Source organism: Dipodomys merriami, unplaced genomic scaffold (genome assembly GCF_024711535.1).
Source record: "Dipodomys merriami isolate MVZ:Mamm:240054 unplaced genomic scaffold, mDipMer1.0.p SCAF_27, whole genome shotgun sequence".
In the NCBI taxonomy this organism is placed as follows: domain Eukaryota; kingdom Metazoa; phylum Chordata; class Mammalia; order Rodentia; family Heteromyidae; genus Dipodomys; species Dipodomys merriami.
Window position 1 is genome coordinate 984,929 of NW_027204159.1, and position 21,343 is coordinate 1,006,271.

Genomic DNA, 21,343 nt, shown 5'->3' on the forward strand with positions numbered 1-21,343 from the left:
ACATTTTTCAAGTTGAGGTCTAATGGACATCTGAAAATTAACTCCAAACTGAATTTGTCTTCCCTCTTCTGCCCATTATTATATACTCTATCCCGATCCCCTGGATAATTCTCCCATTTCTTTTTTAGGATATGAGCAAATTAAAGGTAAGAATGAACTTCATTTATCTTTAAATCCCTAGTTCCTGGCATACATCTGCTATTCAATAAATGTTATATTCATATATTTGATTTTGAAAATTGGAACAACTCACTTGTTTAAACCCACCAGGTTTTAAACTTATCTCAGAAATAACCAACCAAATTGGAACATCCTAAATTCAATCTTATTTATCATTCTGGAGTAGTCAAACACACACACACACACACACACACACACACACACACACACACACACACACACACACACACACACACACACACACACACACACACACACACACACACACACACAGAGTGAAACACGAAAGGGCCCAGCCTGCTGCATGCATTGTACCTACCCAGTAACAGGGGAGTCATGTATTGTCTCTCAAACAAAACAAAAACTACAATGCTTTGTTTCTCTTTTATTGCAACGCATTGCAAGGTCAAAAGATTCACAGAAATATAGAAACTACAAACCAAGTGAATTTTCTTTATCCACTCAAAAAGACATTTAAAGACAAAGGACCAGAATTTTCCACTACAGCAATATATTTCATAGGCTTTATTCTGAAAATACTGTTGACATTTTGGAGAGGATAAAAAGCCCTGCATTAAATGTGTTCACATGTATTTATGGCATTCTAAGCAAAAAGAAGCTATATTGCCTAGAAAATTTATTTCAAGCCTCATTTCAAAGCATCTAATGAGAACACATTCAACAATTATCACAGGATCACTTGAGGTGATGCTTTTCTTGGCTGTTTTTATTTTTTTATTCCTTTTTTTATTTTTGAGATTAATGTTTTGAGGCTGGATATGACATTTCTACATATTTCTACAAATGTACCAAAGCAGTTTTCCAGGATATGTTGCATCAGGCTTTCTGGATTAGTCAACATTTTAGAGAGTAAGTGCAATCCCCAGCCCACCCCCACCCCCCCACCCCCAAGCTAAAGCAGATTATAGTGCTGTACTTTAGGTTCAAACAATACAACATTTAAAAGAAATCAGTTATACATTCTGAAACCATTTGACAACCAAACTGTTAACACTCCAAAGATTATTACAACTTTGAACTGAAACCATACCATCTATAACATAGATGGCTCTCCCTTTTTGTTTTCTTATTTAACTATTTAAAATATAGTGTGACATATATAAAAATTAAACTTTTGTTTATTCACTCAAGCTACTATTACTATACATACTGGCTTATAAATTAGTTTTGGGTTAAAAATCATTTAAAATTTTGTGAAGTAAGATTTTTTTTAACTGGTGGAGATATAGCTATGAAAATGATACATTTCAATATGTGAGAAGAAATGCAGTTTATAAATGGTAAAGTTTTTTTTCTTACACACATTTGACTCCCTTCAAATTAAATTAGTAATCCATTAAATTAATTATGGGAAAACTATTCATGGTATTTGCCCACTAGATTTTCTTAACTGATTGTGATTTTAAAAAATGCCACATCGGAAACATGTTGACACAACCAAAGGAAACAGTTGTTTACAGAAAAGGAGTCATTATAAATATGTGGGTGGAATTCAAATGTAAGGCTAATTTCTTATAGCTTGTATCATTTTAGCAATGTCGGAACTGATAAGAAATAAAATCAAACCTCACTATATTTGTTAAAGACCAAATAACATTTATGTCCACATCAGGAAAGAATAAATAGCAAATTCACAAGTCGGGTTTTGCTTCTAGTTCTATTGTGAAAGGCAATCACTCTAGCTTAAAAAGGCTCCCTGCTGTCTCGATTAAAAATCTAGATGCAGGAAAAGTTACTTGAGCCTGAGTCCCTACAATTAATTAATTGTGAAAATGTGTGAAATCAAAACATATATTCATTTGCTGATAGGTACTGTCTTAACTGAAAGCTGGCAATCTTTAATTAAATGAACATACTTATTTCTGGCAAGTATAAGTGAATCTTAATGATTAGATTTCTAATTTGTCTTAACTCATACATTAGCTAGCAACAGATCTTTGCAGTAGCATAAAAAGGATTCAAATAATGGGAACATGCATATTTTTGAGGCAAAACAAATAAAAAGTTCAAAAAAAGATTGTCTACTTACGTCTCACTCATTAATTATAATTGTGACTACTCTCAATGTCAGAAATATATCTTCATAATTATCAAAATTAACAAAATAATGAAATGATCTGTAGATTTTTTTTATAACTGCACACCATTACTTACATTGGTGGCTTCAATAGGGATAATGCTAATATCTACATATCATTAAAATATATCCTAACCCATTACTATCTACAAAAATAAAAGCTAACACAATGTTAATGTAAAACCAACTAAAATATTTAGTACTCAACAGAATGCATTTGTAGAATAATGAATAATTAACTTTTGTGAGTTGGCCAGGGGAGTTCAGACTGTTGCCTTGGTATAAAAATTTACAATGGGCTTTATTCTCTCTAGTCCCTAAGTCACCCACCAAATAGCAAGTTGGCCACCTGTCAATACAGTGAGTTAGCAGTGGATGACGTGTTCCCTTCATGGCCCAAAGAGAGGTCCATTGTCAGGAAAGGAAATGATTTTACAAAGAAACTGTCCTGGTATATATGTATACTCACAAGTGTGCAAGCACACAAGAGCTCCCATAACTACATGCGGATATGTCCTTGGAATTTTGAAGATTAGTTTCCTGGCTTCTAATTAGAGAAATTTCACTTCTGTTCTGGTCTCCCCAGTAGGAGAGCATCTTTTTTTGAGGGGCATCTCCCAAAGTGGGCAGAAGCTCAAAATCATCCATCCTTTTTTTTGACTCTAAAAATGTTAAAGTCCTTTTAGAAAAACAAGCAGTTGAACATAAAGATTAAAACGTTTATACTTCACATGACCTTCATTTTTTTTAAAGAAAACGAGCCAGCCCACCTGGGAACAAATAACAGTGCATTTATCCTATGTGTTTGCAAACAAGACACAGATAGGCACACTCAGTACACACGCACACAGGTGACAGCTAGAACCTTTCTAAGAGATCCCTACTCCAAGCTCACACTTTTCCACCCTGCTAGATGATCCAAGGGGACCAATGCTGGGGCGGGAGTGTTAGGAGGAGGCAGCAGACATGTTGGGGGTCCAGCCCATCTGATAGGCTCTCTCCAAGGTCCTCTTGCAGTCCTGCAGCACAGTGCTGAAGGTGATGTGAGGGTACTGCTGCACCAACTGCTCCACTGTCACTTCGTTGACCTGCAATCAGAGAAGAACCACCATCACACTGGGACCACTGACACAGGCAGGTGCCCACTCCTGCACACGGTGCATAAGAAGCCTTCTCCTTGCCAGTATTTCTTCTTTTTATGGATCTCTGAATTACCAATGGTATATTTGCCCTTCTGGATTTTCTTTTAAGACATGATTTCAATAAATCAAATGTAGCTGGGCAACACTGGCTCAAACCTGTAATCTTAGCTACTCAAGAGGCTGAGATCTGAGGATCACAGTTCAAAGCCAGCCCAGGCAGGAAAGTCTGTGAGACTCTTACCTCCAATAAAACACTAGAAAACTAGAAGTGGCACTGTGGCTCAAGTGGTAGAGTGCTCGCCTTGAGCTGAAGAGCGCAGGTACAGCGCCCAAGCCCAGAGTTCAAACCACACGACAGACCCACCCCCCGCAAAAAAAAAAAAAAAAAAAAGAAATCAAATGTATTTTCTAGAAGCATAAATGTCCATGATTTATCAAGATCTTAATAATGTCCATTAAAAATCTAGCTCTTGAGAGGTAAGGAAATAGAAGGACAGTGTTCTGATCACATTTGACTTCTTGGTCAACACAATAGCCTTTTAAGACAAATATAGCACAATGGGGAGAGAGTACACAGGATTCCAGATAGAAGTGCAAGGAAAATGTTTATTTTTCCTTCCCTTTAAATGTTAAGGCATTGCAAACTTCAAGTCCCTTTGTGAAAAGGGCTGAAATGTGAAGAATCAATAATTAAAACATACATGGCTGGCAGGTCAGTGATGGCCCCAATAGACCTTAACCATCAAAGATACCACCTTGATTCTTGATTAGACAAGGCAATCAGACAGGCCTAATTAAAACTAACACCTTTACAATTGCTGTGCTGTGAAGGGATTAATTTGTCAGTTATTTTTAAGCTGATTGCAGTTCATATCACAGAACTAGACAGCTTTCTTCATCCTTAAGATAAATAAATGATTAACCTAAGAACCACAACTTTTAGGTGGCTTTATTTAAAATCTTTATTGAACACTTGGGCATTTTCAATTGCATCAATATTTCACTTTTCCTGAGTAAGCTATACTGAAGTGAGTCTAAAGGAAGGTATTTGTGATACATGTACGTATTTAAAAAGATCAGGATCACCAGAACGAAACTTAAAATACCACCAAACCCTTGCTGTTTGCTTGGAAAGAATATGTAAAAGAGAGATGATCATAAAATCCATTGTCTGCGCTTCTCTGAAATAACAGGCTGCTTTGTGGGTGGTCTGGAAAAATAAGTTAATTATTTTCTTTGGGTAGTGTTGGGGTTGAACAAAGAGCTTCATACTGCTAAAATGGTTCTATACATAAGTCATGCCCGCCAGCCACTTTTGGCTCTAGTTACTTTTTAGATATTGCCTGAGGACAGCCTACCTATGTTTTCTGTGCAGATGGGGTTATAGATATGAACCCACATTCTCAGCCCATTTGTTGGGATGAGGTCTTGCTAATATATATTTTTTGTTTTTGCTTGGGCTGGACTCAAATTATGAACTTTTCCAATCTCTACTTCCCAAGTAATCTAGATTACAAATTAAGCCACCATGGCTGGCCCCAACTTTTCTTCTTTAGATGGGATTTTTACAGCATAACCTGTAAAAACATGTTAACAATATTTAGGACACAGGATTTCCCTAAGAATTAAATACCTAGTACAGTAAATGACAAGCAAAGCTTCCTACTTGGTAGCTGTATTTCAGGAGGTATCCAATAAATAGTATTGAATGCAATAGTTAATCATTCATGTGTTAGAGAAACCTACTTTCTATGGTGCCAGTCAATATACATATGACATATTTCAAAAATAACATTTAACATTAGTTATAATGTTCAAACTAAAATAATTACAGGGCAAACAGTAATCTTCAGCAACGATTTCATATATAAGAAGAATCTGTCTTCATGCTCTTTAGAGGAGTTGCCAGAATTTTTCCTAGTAATACAGTCCAGTCATGAAATTCTCCCTTTTCTTTTGCTGGTGGTCTCTGTACTGGAGCACAGTTGCCTTTTTCCCTTCTGCCATCAACACACATGAAAGGTGCAGGTTTCACTAAGAGCTGAGGTCACTTTATCAGAGACAACACCAGAGAAATGTGTGTCTCACTGCAAAAGAACTAAATGTATTTGAGCAACTTAGCACCTAAAAAGTAGGAAGAAAGAAAGAAAGAAAGAAAGAAAGAAAGAAAGAAAGAAAGAAAGAAAGAAAGAAAGAAAGAAAGAAAGAAAGAAAGAAAGAAAGAAAGAAAAGAAAAGAAAAGAAAGGAGAAAATCATTGAAACCTACCATAAAGTCAGAGAATATTCTCTATGTCAATCTTTTCCAAGATATAAAACAAACTTTACAACTTTGGGGAGTGGGGGAGGGAAGAGTTGGGGAGGTAGGAAGAGAAAGGATAGTAGGGGAAAAACAGAGGAGGGGGTAACAATGCTCGATATGTTCTCAATATTCATATAACTGTAACTTCTCTTTATAGTATCTTTATAATAAAAAATAAAAAATGTTGTGCATAAGGTTGATAGGCAAATTGTTTTGCAGAGACAATATGTAAAAACAGAAACGATCTCTGTAATAACTTGTCTAAGAAGAGGCACATAATTTACCTTAAAACCTGATACAGAAAGATATGGATTTATGAGGTGTATACATTAGGCAATAATTTTCACTTTCATAAAGACTTCCTGAAGAGTTAATTTATTTCATCATCTCCCCTTATGTATTTTATGTATCCTTTGATATACCAAAACTCAATTTATCTATTTCTATTGCATAAAGTAAGGTACACACCATTAAGAATAGAGATAATTTTGTTAATTCCTAGGTTGTGGATAAGAAAAGACAAATTTTCTTTTTGTAGCTGTATGAAAAACAGCACTGGCAATCCTCTGTGGTAATACTATGTCTTCTGAGCAATTCTTTTGCTAAACTGTGCTCTATAAATTCTAGAAAACAAAGCAAAGGGGAAATGCAAATATTCTATTTGAATGGTTTGCTGGGTATGAGTTATTCATGGGAAAATACATATGCTCACAAGTTTACTATAGGAAAGGTTCTTTTACTTTAAATGTCTCCTAGTGATACAGTGTGACAATTTTTTTTTTTTTTTTTTTTTTTTTTTTTTTTTTGTTAATCGTGGCCCTGAACTCTGGGCCTGGGCGCTGTCCCTCAGCTCTTCAGCTCAAGGTGAGCACTCTACCACTTGAGCCTCAGCCCCACTTCCAACTTTTTCTGCTTATGTGGTACTGAGGAATTGAACCCAGGGCCTCATGCATGCAAGGCAAGCACTCTACCACTGAGCCACCTTCCCAGCCCCAGTGTGACAATTTTTATATTAAAGTTATGTTTTACTTTTTAAATTTTTGATTATCCTTAAGTAGTTGTGCAAAGGAGTTGGCATTTAACAAAACAGTTTATGAGTACAGTATAACAGTACAAATTATGCTCACTTGGTCTCTGTATAGACTTCATGGTTCTTAGATGTTGTAGATGTGTTCAGTATAAGATGCTAGAAAGGTTCAAGTCAGTTTTACACCGACATACACATTTCTGAAGACATTTTATCATACACAACTCTACTTGCTTTGAAGAAAAGTGTACATAGCTCATAAAATGTATGCAATATTAAAAGGAAGCACAAAAATAAAGAATTTCCCCATTATTCCTAGTTTTCTGCATTCATTTTCTTTATCTCTTACTTAAACTATCAATGGCAGCTTCTATCTGAGACGTGAGATTAAAAAAAAATGAAGTATGTCTTCCTAAAGAAATAGTCAGCTGTGCCATTTGAAGAAATTACAGTGATTAAATAGAAAAAAAGGCATGTGCCAGAGGTTTAATATATATGTATGCATATATATATATAAATATATGAGATTGTATTTCATAGTTCTCACCAAAGACTACCTAACTATCATTTGTGTTTTCACAATTATTGAAAGTCTTTCTAAGGTAGTAGCAATTTGTCTAGTATTTTAATCTATTTTGAGTTAACACCTATTAGCACTTTTGGAAAATGTGCAGCAAATCGCTATGTTAATTAAGGTAAATGACAAGGTAGTTTCATCATATTGCTGCTGCTGCTGCTGAGATGGAGGGGTGAAGAGAGAACCTTCAGAGTTTCAGAGATTCAGTTGTGCTAGTTTACCTAGACTGTCATTCCTTGTTAACAATACTTTCCCAGAAAGTTCCAGATCAGTGTAAATCTAGGCCTGAATTATCTTCTCAATGATACCTACTGTTAACACAACATAATTTCATCTAAAACTTTTTGAAAAAACTATTGATTTACATAAAGTGACTTGAATTTCCACATTCCCTCATGTTAACAACAGGACATGTTTCCTGCCAGAAGAAGAAATGAGATATGACAAGAGTATCTTAGGTCATAGCTAAGAATAAAGCCTACGAAGTGATTTGTTCTCTAATGGAGAAAGTTCCAGCACGGTTTAAAATGCCAGAACAATAAAATGTACTAAATGATCCCAGACTGTAAGTTCCTTGACAACAGAACTATTTTAGTCATCTCTTTGTTTTCCACCTTATTCACTGCCTGGTATATTCTTATCTCAATAGAATACAGAGTTTTTGTTTACTACCATATCCCTAGCATCTAGAATATGCATAGCATTGGGTATATACTCAATAAACATTTGCTGGCTAAATTAATGAGTTGTTCAATTAACATATTTACTTACTTTGGGCATGGTAATGGGGACTGATCTCAAGGTCTTGCCTTGGAATTCTACCATTTGAATCACACTGTCAATCCTTTTAATTTTTTTTTGTCAGATAGTCTTGTATTTATGCCCTAAATGGCCTACCTCTGCCTTCCAAGTAGCTTGAAATCAGATATGCTCCACTTTGCCTGGCTTGTTTATTTATTGGGGGTGGCAGGGGATAGTTCTGGGGTTGAACACAGGGCACTTGCTACAGAGGTACTCTACCACTTGAGTCAGATTCTCAGCATTTTTGGCATTTTCATGTAGGGTCTTGCATTTCTGCCTAGGACCATGATCCTCCTATTTACAACCTCCCAAGTATGTAGGTCATAGACTCAAACCACCATGCCTGAATTACTGATTGGGATGGAGTCTTGCCAATTTTTTCCCTTAGATGTCCTTGATCCTCCTCATCCTCATGTACCAAGTAGCTGGGATTAGTAGCAGGGATCACTAGGTTTAAGCCATGGTGCTGGGACCTTCTGGTTTGTTCTTGTGAACTTTTGCCAGGCTGGCCTTAAACAATAATCCTTTAATTTCTATCTTCAGAGTAGCTGCATTAGAAACTGTGGTGGTAAGTTCACAGTGTTCCTAGACTATTTCAGCAATAGTGGTGCAGTCTCTAAAGTCTTGACAGTTTGTAGCCCCAAACTGCTTTAACCCACTGAAGTTGATGCTTGTGGTAATTCTGTGGCTGCCATTTTTTCCATCAGACCTTACCAGATGCATCTTTCCAGATACTTTCCCCTGGAATTTGCCGAAAGTTTTTACAAGAGAACAAAGCAGCTCATAATGGTGCTGGGTCACATGGTTATCAAGCAACTCTCATGAAATGATTCAACTGAACTGTAGACTGATAGCAGCCCTTTTTATTAGGCATCAAATGATCCACAACACTGGTTGTACACTGATGGCCATGTAAATAGCTTTCCCAAACTGCAGGAACCCACACACTTCAGAATATGTGCTACTTTAGCTTACAGCATCCTTAGCCTACTCAGGGCTCAAGCCAGCCTAACAGATTTGAGGACTTTGTGACATCTTTTGATGTCACAGTTATCTGCTGGCAGACAGATCTATGGGTGAGTCTCCTGACTCAAAGCAATGCTATTCCTTCCCTCTGATTCTTGTGACTTTCAGAAGTCGACATGGTTTTACACCTATGTAGAAGCAAATGGAAATCAGAGGAGCTTGCTATTTGTGGTTGGTTCTATTCTTTCCCTGTGAAACATGAAGCAGATAGAATAGTTTTGGGCTATGAGGAATTATCCATCTGAACTGTTTCACGTACCTATTGATAAACACATAGAACTAAGATTTCTTGTAGTTGGATATATTCAAGATCTTTTTTCTTCTCCATCATGATTTATTTTAGTAAAAACACTTGAAAGAGTTGTTGAATTTTTATTGCGGTGAGCAGAAAAACAAAAGAAAAATGTATTCCCATTTCAGTGAGGATGGGAAAGGAATAATATTCAATCAACATATATTTTCCAGACATCTGAGCACTAATGTCTTGTAATATAAATAAGCTGTAGCCTATATCAGCATTGATATTCACCTAGGGTCACAAAGATAGTAACTGGCAGCAAGGGTTTGAATTCAGGACCTCAATACAAAACAGAACAGTGTTCTTTGCTTTGAACCAATTTCCCTAGTGCCCGGGTAACATGGTTGTTACTTATGAAGTAGAACGAGTCAGATCCAGTAAAATGTTTACTGACATACATTTACAAATGTTAAGAATCATGATATAACCCCTGCTTTCACTGTATTTGATGTTGGTATAATTTGTGGAAGGGAAGGGAAAAAACAAATCGTTTAAATAGGGATACAGGTGGTCCCATTGCAACAATGATATGTACAACTCGTTATGTTGAAAACGAACTTTACAACTTTGGCTGGGGGGTGGAGAAGAGGGGAAAGGCGATATGGGGGGGGGCGGGATATGGAAAGGGATAGGAAGGGGAAACAATTAGGAAGCAACAATGCTTGATAAGAAATGTACTCATTATCTTGCCCATGTAATTCTAACTTCTCTGTACGGTATTTTCATAATAAAAAAAATTTTAAAAAAGAATGATGATTGAAGTTGGCATGTAAGTACATTACAAAGCCCATGATAATCTTGTCTCTATGAGATACTCTCTCCTGAAGCTATAATGGAAACACAATGAAGGGCCAAGTGTGACCATGTCAAAGTAACACTGCTTTCCTTCCCATCTCTCTCCCAGCAGCATGCTTTTGCTTGCTCTAGTGGTAGAACAGTCAGCAAGGTGGATGTGGTCCCTGCCCTCTCTGAACTTATCACCCTGAAAGGAAGACTGAAAATTACAGCAGCAATAGCCTGGCCTCACAAGAGCCCTCTTGGGAAACTGAAGTTGCTATGTAAGGAGGCCTGAAGCAGGACTGTGATGTCCTCCAGTAGTGTTCACAAGGGCTTTGTAAAAGAGAGATTTAAATGGACTCCTGAAGAACAAGGAGGTGTCAGCCTAGGTACTGCGTGCATTAAATAGATAAATAATAACAAAGAACCAAGAAGCCGGATCAGGAGCTAGACTAGAACTAATTAGTCTTTGAAGGTGTAAACTATTTGGTGGGCTATGGTCTCACCTAAAAATCTCAACTATGTAACTATAACAAATTCTTCTTTCATATGACTCTGCTCTAAGGAAGGGAGGGGCAAAGAAAAATGGATCCCTCTCTGCAGGTGGGAAGAGCAAGGTGCCCACAGTGTATCTGTGAAGGTGTCACAAATAGCACACTCAGCTCTTGCTTCCTAATTCAGGCCTCTTGCCCACATGCTGGTCTGTCACTCTTCACAGACTCCTTGGGCAATGTCACTCAATGCCAACAGCCCCAGGGGCAGACTCCTGGCGGCCCAGGGGCTGAGTGCTGTCTCTTAGGCAACACACCTCCAGAGTTGGCTTCTCTTGGAGTTTCCTGGCTCTTTGGGAAACCGTGCTGGACATCTAGGAATCTGACACTCATCAGGTTCCAGTAAAATACTGTGGACAGTGCAAACCCAAACCCATTATTCCTTCAGCCCATAGACTCTGAGATGGGCAGGTTATAGAATGAACTCTTACAGTGAAAATGAAAAAATAAGAATTTTAACTGTTATTCATAAAAATATTTAAAATGTTCACCAAGGCCTGAAACAAAAGGTTAATTTATTTGTACAGTATATGGCAAAAATAAAGTGGTTTCTCTTCCTTCTGTATCCAGCCTTTGATTTCTAGTTGTGCATATCTGAAGCAGACTACCATCTGACTTTCTCAACAGGTAATAGCAAGGGAAGAAGCATTCTGTGAAACCCAATTCTTACATAGACCCAGTTCTTCCTCAAGGGATCATCCATAATATGGAAGAAGATACTCAAGACTAAGTACTTAATATATTTTAAAAAAGAGAAGCCAAGTATCTTCCTAATGCTTCAAAGCTACCTGCTAAACATGAGATTCAGTAAACACAGGACACTCATAGTGCTCTACACTTCACACATGAATCTTGTATTTGTAGCCTGAGGACTTTAAGGATTTATTTTTTATATATAGGTAAGAAATATTACTCTTGGGTGGCAAAAAGAACAAAACAAAAATCTCATCTGAAAACCCCAAACATAGAGACAGATACAGAGAAGGCAGTGAACCTCACAGGGCCAGGCTCATATATTCAGTCAACTTTGTCAAATGCAGCCATTCCATTTCAGAATCTGCAATGATTGGAAGTGCTATGCTCTGTCAATATCACAACAGGCCTGGCTTCATGCTGTCTCTTTTTCGTGAAATGTAGGTTGCCTGTTAACACTAGCAGTGCTTCTATTCACTTGCATTAGCACAGTGAGAAAGCAGCAATGAACCTGCGAGGATGGGGATCTCAGAAATGCCTGCAGCGTTAAGTGAGAATCGAGGCTCGCTAACCTGGGGCCTCTAATTAGAGATTAGTATGACAGGAAGTCCAATAACCAGGTTGCCAGAGGAAAAAATTAGTGACATTTTCATTCCTTGTACCATCAAGCGATCATGTACTAGGAAGGATGTTTCAAGCAGAGTGCAAGCTTCAGGCTTACAGACTTTCACTGGTCATTCTGGGAACAGACTGCTGGTTAAAGACTTGATCCACAGCTCAAATGTATGGATTTGTATGTGGAGTGCAGATGCTCACCATAACTTGCATGTGAGACACCAGGATGGAAAAAAAGCCACTTGGGCAGAGGGATCAGCTGTGGCATAGCAAATGGTTCAACAAAAGATCAACTATTAGAAAAACAAAACAAAACAAAACAAACAAAACAACCTTAGGCCCTAATAATACCAAGGTAGTCACTGAGTGGTAAGTGCAGTGTATTTATGGAACACATCTGGGTGTTTCTAAATTAAACTCTTGAAGTTAAGCTGAAAAACATAATAACTGAGGGAGAAAACCCTCTGAACTAAAAAAAAAAAGTTTCCTTTGTGCCTAATGACTTTCAGTTTTTATGAGTTTTTTGGTTTTTTTTTGCATAAAGACTAGGCAGTGATAATCATCATGTAGGTACTTGATAAAAAAAAATCTTGAAAATTGCAGCTTCCACCCAGAATTTATAGATTTAACCTGTTTCCTAAAATGAATTTATTACTAGCAAAAATTTATTCTACATGAATATGATCAGTAAATCTGTAGATTAAAAAACCTAAAACATAAGTGGATTTCTTTTTCAGAAAAGGAACTGTATAAGTCAGAGAATACCTCAGAACCCCAGGGGTTTTCAAGCACCCTAAAAATCCCCCAGATTCAGGAAATACCATTCCTATTTCATTATTTACTCTTTCTGTCTAGATATGTTTTGAAATTTATCAAATTATTAGGAGGGCATGTGATTTAATGGTTTTCAAATTTGCTTTTGGTTAAATAATACTTTTACAAGCCCAAACTGTAAGTTTCAAATAAATATAGAAATAAAAGGGGGACTGGTCTGACTGCAGGGAATGAAAATGAGAAACGCAGTCTAAGCCATTCATTCATCCATCTATTTAGCCATCCATCTGCCCACCCAGTCATGATCTAGTACATATTTGTCTAGCAGCTAGTATGTATCTCACATTGTTTTAAGTCCTGGTAAAGTGAGACAGCAATTCCACCCTAATAAGGAGGAGAGTGATAAGGATAAGAAAAATAAGAATTAGCCACTATAATAAAAGCTAATATGCATTGTTTACATCATATTAAAAAGTTCACACAAATTAACTCATCCTTTTCCACAGCCTGTGAGCTGGGTGCTCTTATTATTTTTACTTTACAGATGAAGGACTGGAGGCACAGACAAGTAGGAAGGGCAGATGGAAATAGTGAAAAGAAAGAGGATGAGGATGTAGGAGACAAGACAAAAGCACTCTCATGAAGCAGGGAGTGCTTACCACATGGATGTGGCTGCCAAGAGACAGAGCAAGAGGTGGCCATTTGATAACACAGAGGTCACTGGTAACCTTGGAAAGAGCAGCCTCAGTGCCAAGGTGAGGATGGAAATAGATTATAATGAGCAGTAAAAAAGTAAGGGGAATTCTGCCTAGACAATCCTTGTCAGATACTTACTAGAAGGGTGACAAAAATAAACGATGGTAGAAAACCATCTGAAAGTGGATTCAAGCGCAAAGTGAGGGTCTTTGTTCAGGAGAAACATAATTTCAGATGCCCTTTTAAAAATGAATTGCCAATCTCTCAATATTCTTGGAACTACCTCTTCACTATTTTTCCCAACTATTTTTTTCTTGTTCACTATTCTTCCCATCGCCTGTCACTGTGACTGATATTTACTGTAGATATTTACTGAGTAAATAAATAGAATATTTGCTAAAATTAGGAAAAGGAGGATTTAGGTTTTCTCTGAAAAACTGCTTATAAACAGAAACCTTCTCAGTGGATGCAGCACAGCGGGCCTGCCGGCCTACTGCTAAATATCCAACCTCTCTGGTAGACTGAGCCCTTTCCTTCTGGACCAGAAGGAGTCACTGAGGGATGCAAGGTCATTCTTGTTTCTACTCCATTAAGAGCTTAGGAATTTTGGGATCTAATTTGAGTTCTGTTAAAGAATTGCTGTTATCCTATTCATTTATAAATTTAAGAAGAACATGATCCTATAACCTAATTCTTTCATATTGCTACTGAAGCCAAATCAAGTAGATTATTTACTACAGAGTAAAATGATGCTTTGGGTGCCTTCTGGGAAGCTCCCACTGGTGATCCATTCATTCGCCCTACAGTATTTGGGAGAACAGTAGGCACTCTCCTTCCTGCCTCTCTAAAAACAAAACCTGACAATTTCATAACAATTGAATTCCATAACAGAGGTGAATAAAACACAAGCAGCTACTTGCAGTTCATTCCCTGACAAGTTGCCACCAGACGTTGAAAATCAAACAAGACTCAGCATAGACAACACTGAATGGCTGTTTGACTTCGCAAGTCTTTATTCTCTGACTTTTTTTTTTTTCCGGTAGACAATATGACTGAGATCTACTGGTCTTTAAGTTTCTTCTTTCTCTGTAAGGTTCAGTGTAATTTAGTGGAGCCTAATCATTAAAAACAAAGATATTATTGTTTTTAAGAAATGCTGCCTGAGTCTCAGGAGCTGGCTTTTTCCTTTCTAGGATTTTAACTTATGAATTTATATTCGAGACCAGAATATGCTGCTGCTGCTAGGAACAGGAAATTAATATATCAAATATTATCCAAAGCAGGTATTATACATAAATAAAAACAACGCAAGTTAACTGTTATCGAATGCTCACAGTGGACCTTGCTAAATGCTTTACTACCATATTTCATTTAATCTTGTAATTTCCCTCTCAGGTAATTATTATTATTATCCCCATTTTTTAGATGCATTTCAGGTGAATCTGAGGCTTTTAAAGATTAAGTTGTCCCAAGTTCCAAGAGAGTAAGGTGGAATTTGGAAATCTGGTAGTCTGGCACTCATCCTCACAAACTTTACCTCTTCCATAAAACTCCACGCCAGTATTTCTTGGCTTAAGATTTAAATACTGGAAAGAGTTTCAGTTACACTTAGTGGTTTAGGTGAACAGGGTCAGAAGAAAATGAGATGAGAATGTTTGACTAAAATGAGGTTGAGAGGTAACATCTGAATTTCAGTTGATGTTTTTCCTTGCTTCAATAACTAGGCATAATCAGGGAGGGTTGTAAGAATGTGTTTTAAAGTATTCTTGTACAACCCTACCTCTCCCTCCCCTAAAAAGAAAATCACCTAGAGAAATTCTTCCTTCAGCAAAAGGAACAAGATGCTGAAGCCTCAGGTGCAGGGCTACCATTGAGATTCTAGATCCCGACTGCCATCAACACTCTTTTTCACCCTTGGTTGGGAGCACAGGGCACAGAGGCTGCGTGGTGACATTGTGTGGTTCACCACAGAGGACTGCGTTCTCCTTCGGTCATGCCACTCTTGCTTTATTAGGACAGAATGTGGGTATTTTTTTCCCCACTTTATTTTCTTTGATATGGCATTAATTTTAAGTCTTAAATTTTGGCCAAGGGCAATCTGGAAACAGCTGTATATACGTGGTAGGGAAGATGGGAGTCCCTGCAGGTACCCACTGTGTTTCATGGCTGAATTGCTACCAAAGCAGCCCTGGATACAGGACCCACAAATTATTTTTTCCTTAAACTGATTTTTCCAGTTAGTTCAGTATATTAGTTACAGAGTCTTATATTATTCTCCCCACAGGGCTTTCCTGCTCACAATTCCCAAACAAGCTGATAAAAACTCCATTTTCTCTGCAGAAATATTTTGGTTGTTGAGGCTTTTTCTTACCATAATTACTTCCTGAAAAATGGAGTGGTCAAATTTTCCTGAATATTTTTACATTAAATCGGGTATACAAAATTTGGCCCTTCATATCTTCAAGTTGTAAAGCAGATTCCTGGCTTGAAAGAGCTGACTGGTTTCTATTACTTGCTTTCCGTAGTAGCTTGCCATCGATTTGATCAAATAAAATCTCTTACCATTTAAATGATGAAATCTAGGTAAAAATTAGAGTTTATGTCTTGGAGAATACAACATTTATTAAAGAAGTCCCCCATATACTTGTCAAGTATAAATTTCAAGAACTGAGGGAAGTAAGGTTTTGGCAAAAGCAATTCGATGAGAAATAAATTAATTTGATTATTTTCATGATGCAGATCAATAGAGTCAGCCTCTAGAGTCCCCTGGCCTGAAGGCAGCTGGATAATCAATAGGACCACACAGAGGCCTCTGGCTTTCCTCCCCCGGCAGCCTCTCTGATCTTTTCTGGGCGGACTCTTCACGCCTGTGTAATTCTAATTTATGTCAACTAGAAATCAAAGAAATTCCAAGAGGTTTTGCTCATAGGACATTGGAGTGGACCTTTCACAATCTATTTATGTCTATTCCTTAAGCTACAGGGCCCCTTATCACTCCAGGGGCCTCTACTGGCCAAAAAGAAGAAGCTCCCAAAGGAAGGGCAGCTACCTGCTGGGAGCCAAAATGGCGAGAGGCTTTGAGCAGATTCAGGCATACTTTCTCCACCTAGTCTATAACTCTGCAGGGACATAAGAACTAAGAATTTTAACGAAGAGCTCTGCCAAGAGTGGCTCCTCAATAACGCTCTTTAATCATACCCCAGACGCTGGCATTTTCAAATCAAATGAACAGTGTATAAAATTAGTTCTGCATGAAGTTAAAAAAAAATAGAAAGTGAAAGGGAGCTTTTAAAAGCTCCAGCATTTCTCTATCCAACTGCTTTTCACAAGGGGTTGGCATTTGAGAATTGCTACGTTTATGATGTTATTCACTGCTCATAATTCAGGCCCTGTGTCTCCAAACCAGTATTAACACATGCTGTAGAAGTTCCCCAAACCAGCCAGGCTGCCCCTGGCGAGGTCTAGCTTCTCAGCCAATGCCATGTCTGCGCTCCCTCCTTCTCATCAACCTTGTTACCCCAAACATTTTTCATTAACCTTGAAAGTTGCATTTCCATTTTGCCCCCCAGCTTTCCATGATTTTTTTTTGTTCTTTGCAGTTTTATTCTCCATCTAAAACTACCTTGTAAGAAATGAGAAAAATATATTATTAGAAGAAACAGATCCATAGAGGCCAGAATTCACTGAAGTCATGAAAATAATTTATATGACCAAAGCTACTACTGTCTATAATTGGGGAAAGCAGAGTAAACATACTGCACTTATTAGGGTCCCATTGATTATCTAAGTATTTTTAACTAAACCACTCAATAAACTGATAGGTGATTTCAGGTCAACTCTAATTCCCAAGGTCAAGTAAGCCTTTGAACTGTCTTTAAGAATATAAGCTCACTCCGATTCATCAAAGCCATCTCACGCAGTGATTTCTACTCTTGATTCTTACAATGCATTTAAGGTTTCACAAGATTACTTGGCATCAGCCTCAAAACCCTTTAACATGCGTATCCACCCCGAAATCCGAAAGGCTACTCAGACAGGAACTTAATTCATTTCCTAACTTTACAGTGCATGGGAGGACGCTGATTTGTTCCATGACCAGAGGATTCCTCCCTAGAAATCAGCAATGTTGCAGTCAAACAAATGTATGAAGTTTAGCTTAAATGACAAGGACATAATGCTTTCAGCTGAACATGTTTAAAAATTTTACCTGTGTTTTCTGTTTACCTAAGCTGGAAGGGACACACACACGCACACATACATGGTATGGGTAGGTTTTCCTACAAGTAAAAACCATTTTATTGATTTGCAATTCCTCAAAAAGTTGGAGGAAAAAAAAAAAGCACCAGTTGGGTAAAGTATAGCCTGCAAATTAAAAGTGGCCCCAAATGAAAGAAAATACAACTAGACCTCAATATTTCTCCAATATTTCATGTTCTTTAAGAACATGAGTTCTAAAAACAAACAAACAAACAAAAGAACATGAGTTCTGTAACTCATGTTTTGAACATGAGTGCTGGGAAACGTACACATCATAACCTCACCTCTCTCCAGTGAAGGGCCAGTGACATTTTGGTGAGATGGTTGTATGGATAAGATCACTTGCCCCACAGTTAACTCTAGCTGGTGCACAGAATGTGGTAGAGAATTCAAATTGATGAGTTTTATTAGTGATTAGCAAGAGCTAGTCAAGATGCAAGAAACATTGATAGGCTCCAAATTACTTTTGCTTTTTAATTCTTAGTTGCCATTGATAACTATAGGCCGAAAAATAGTCAATTTTGTCTATATACTAATTCTAGTTTCATTCTTCCTTGTTTCTATTTTTATTTTTGCCTTTATTTTTCTTGTTACTTTCTCTTAGTTTACCTATGTGAATATTATCTGAAATTCACAGATTTCTACTACTGTAAATCTTGCTTCAACTCTGTGCCTGAGTAGGTAAGATGGCTAGTAAGTTGATTCCAAATATGTAGTGTCTTGTTGGAGCCATTCGTTTTCCTTGATAAACCATGCAGAAAGCTAAAAAAAAAATGATTGATATCTTTGTAAAGATAATAATTTTAATTTTAAATTTTTGTGGAGAAAACTATAAAGTAATCTTCTGAATTTATTCTCTTCAATTCTTTTAAAATGAGAGAGCAGGCAATATATTTTTTCCTCATTTGGAAATTAAAATGCTATGGCACATGTTAATATATGATATTAATGGTAGGAATAATAAGGAAGAGTATTTTCTATACAATGGACATTATTCTGAGTGCTTTACATATGTTAACTAACTTACATATTCACAATTATACAAGATAGATACAGGTTTACTAGGGCCTCCTTTTCCTCCTCTCTCTCCCTCCTTTCTTTCCTCCCTTCTTCTCCTCTCTTTCTCTCCTTCTTTCCCTCCCTCCCTCCTTCTTTTTCTCCCTCCCTGCTTTCTTGCTTCCCTCTCACCTCCTTCCATTCTGCTGTCCCCTTCCTTCCCTCTTTTTTCTCCTTCCTTCCCTTTTTTAATCTCCTTCCTTCCTTCCTTCCTTCCTTCCTTCCTTCCTTCCTTCCTTCCTTCCTTCCTTCCTTCCTTCCTTCCTCTTCTTTTCTTTCCTGTAAAAAAAACTTTACTAAATTACACAAATAATAAATGTGGAGCCAAGACTTGAAGCTAAACACTGATTCGAGAAGAGGTACTTTCGTGTTAAGTTCTTTTCTTCTCTACTCAGTCTTTCTTTAAAATTTTGATGATAAGTTAAATTATAGAGATGTAAATTTGAAGGCTCAATAGCTTCTTTAATCTGGATTTTCATCCAACTAAACCAGTAAGTAGAACTTTCTGTGCAAGGCTTAACTTGTACTTTGTAAGTGGTTTGGAAATGTCTCTGTCCTCATGGAACCTCTTAGGTTGGCTTTGAGCTGACTGGAGTCTCAGAAAACCAGACAGCAAGGCTGGGCCCCTTGGGCTGGCTGTGTTGCACCAGGCCATGGCCAGACGGTATCACATTGGAAACACGAGGTTCTCAGAGCAGCTTCCTGGCTGGTAATAGGATTCAGATGCTGCCCAAGGAAGGGACTATGACCCATAGGGAGACCACTAATTAGGATAGCCTCTTTATTTCATTTGGACTAATTTGTACTTGGGTAAAAACAGATCTAAATTCCTTAACTTAAAAATCAGAAAAATTCTATGCAACAACTATGTCTGGAAAAGTCTTCTGTACTAACAAAATAATACAACTTGGACAGTTCATCTTTGAAGGTGGAGCTGATACTAAATCTAAAGAGGAAGGGACAGAAAAATGGTAAATTCTTAGAATAGTGATGGCATCATAAATATGTTGGAAAACTTACATGTGGTATCCTTGGTTAGAAACATTTGTTTCTGATGGAAACTAAGCTAGCACTGCTGTCATTGTTTTGTGTTTCTAGAGTATTCAATAGCAGTACTCTTTAACTTACTTTTTGTTGTTGTTGTTGTTGTTTTGTTGTAGGGCTTGAATTCTGGGCCTGGGTGCTGTCTCTGAGCTCTTCAGCTCAAGGCAAGTGCTCTACCACTTGAGCCACAGTGCCACTTTCAGTTTTCTGGTGATTAATTGGAGATAAGAGTCTCATGGACTTTCCTCTGGGCTGGCTTTGAACAGTGACCCTTAGATCTCAGCCTCCTGAAGAGCAGCTAGGATTACAGGTGTGAGTCACCAGCACCAGTGCCTTTAACTTACTTTAACAGATACCATTTGGCAGTGGTAGGATTAGTAGCAGCATTAATACTAGCAATGAGATTTGAGGGAGACTTGTAAACCCCGGGTCTCAGCATTGTGCTAAGCTACAAAGGAAGTAGCTTTTTAGCTTAGGTTAGATTGTATATAATAAAACCTCTAAAACAAAATTTAACTAGCAAGATATGACACTGTTCAAAAAGAAATGTGCTCATTACCTGACCTATGTAACTGTAACCCCTTTAGACATACCTTTACAATAAAAACAAAATTAAAAGAAAGAAATAAAAAAACTTAACTAGCATAAGTGTAGAATAAATTGGCATTTTAAAACATCTGGAACAAAGAATTAGATCAATTAGCAAAATGATATAGCATACAAGGGATTCAGGCCATTCTTTTTTCCCTCAATTTGCTACATTTAGAAAATGCCTGGCCTTTGAGAGGCAATGTGTACTTATTTTCATATTCTTTTGCTAGATTTGTCCCTAATCACCATTGCAAAAGTAGCACATGTGTAAATTAGTGTTAAGATGTGAGCACTTTCTTCGCAACTGTCTGAGGGAGGCCTTTACCATGCAAGCAAGTCATATGACTGAAGATTGTTCCCAGGGTTGTGCCAGAAACACAAAGACTTCAGAGACCTTAGCTGAATAGTCTTTGACCAAACACTGATATTTCTTGTTCTCCACTTTCTCACCTTCACAATGCAAATAACCAGATTTATTTAGATCTATCATAGGGACAGTATGGGAATCACAAAGAGAAAAATACTTATCTAGTACCTAGTGCTCTATACAGATTATTAAATTATCTTTCTTTTCAGCCTTCAAAAGATCCCATGTTAAGTGGTACCATTTCCCAACTCACTCACATATTGCTGGGCAGCCCACAGTCTTTTAGGGCCACTTCTCATGATATGGTGAGAGGAAGCTAATGTGAATAAAGATACAGATCTCTACATCCCACACCCACCCTCCATTCCTCAAATGTCCAGAATCCATACATGTTGAGCACTGAAATTACACACCAGAAAAATCAATTTAGCACTGCTCATTCTACCTTATTGTTGCTGGAAATCTGGATTTCA

The 21,343-nt window shown here is 37.5% G+C and overlaps 1 protein-coding gene across 1 annotated transcript in view; it reads right to left on the reverse strand.

Moving 5' to 3' along the window:
- Positions 1 to 558: 558 nt before the first annotated feature.
- Fbxl17 (F-box and leucine rich repeat protein 17) overlaps positions 559 to 21,343 on the reverse strand; it is a 461,687-nt gene continuing 440,902 nt past the window's right edge. Inside the window, exon 9 of the mRNA XM_070036015.1 lies at positions 559 to 3,366. Coding sequence (XP_069892116.1) covers positions 3,226 to 3,366 — 141 coding nt within the window. The 3' untranslated portion in view covers positions 559 to 3,225. The remainder of the gene's footprint in view (positions 3,367 to 21,343) is intronic.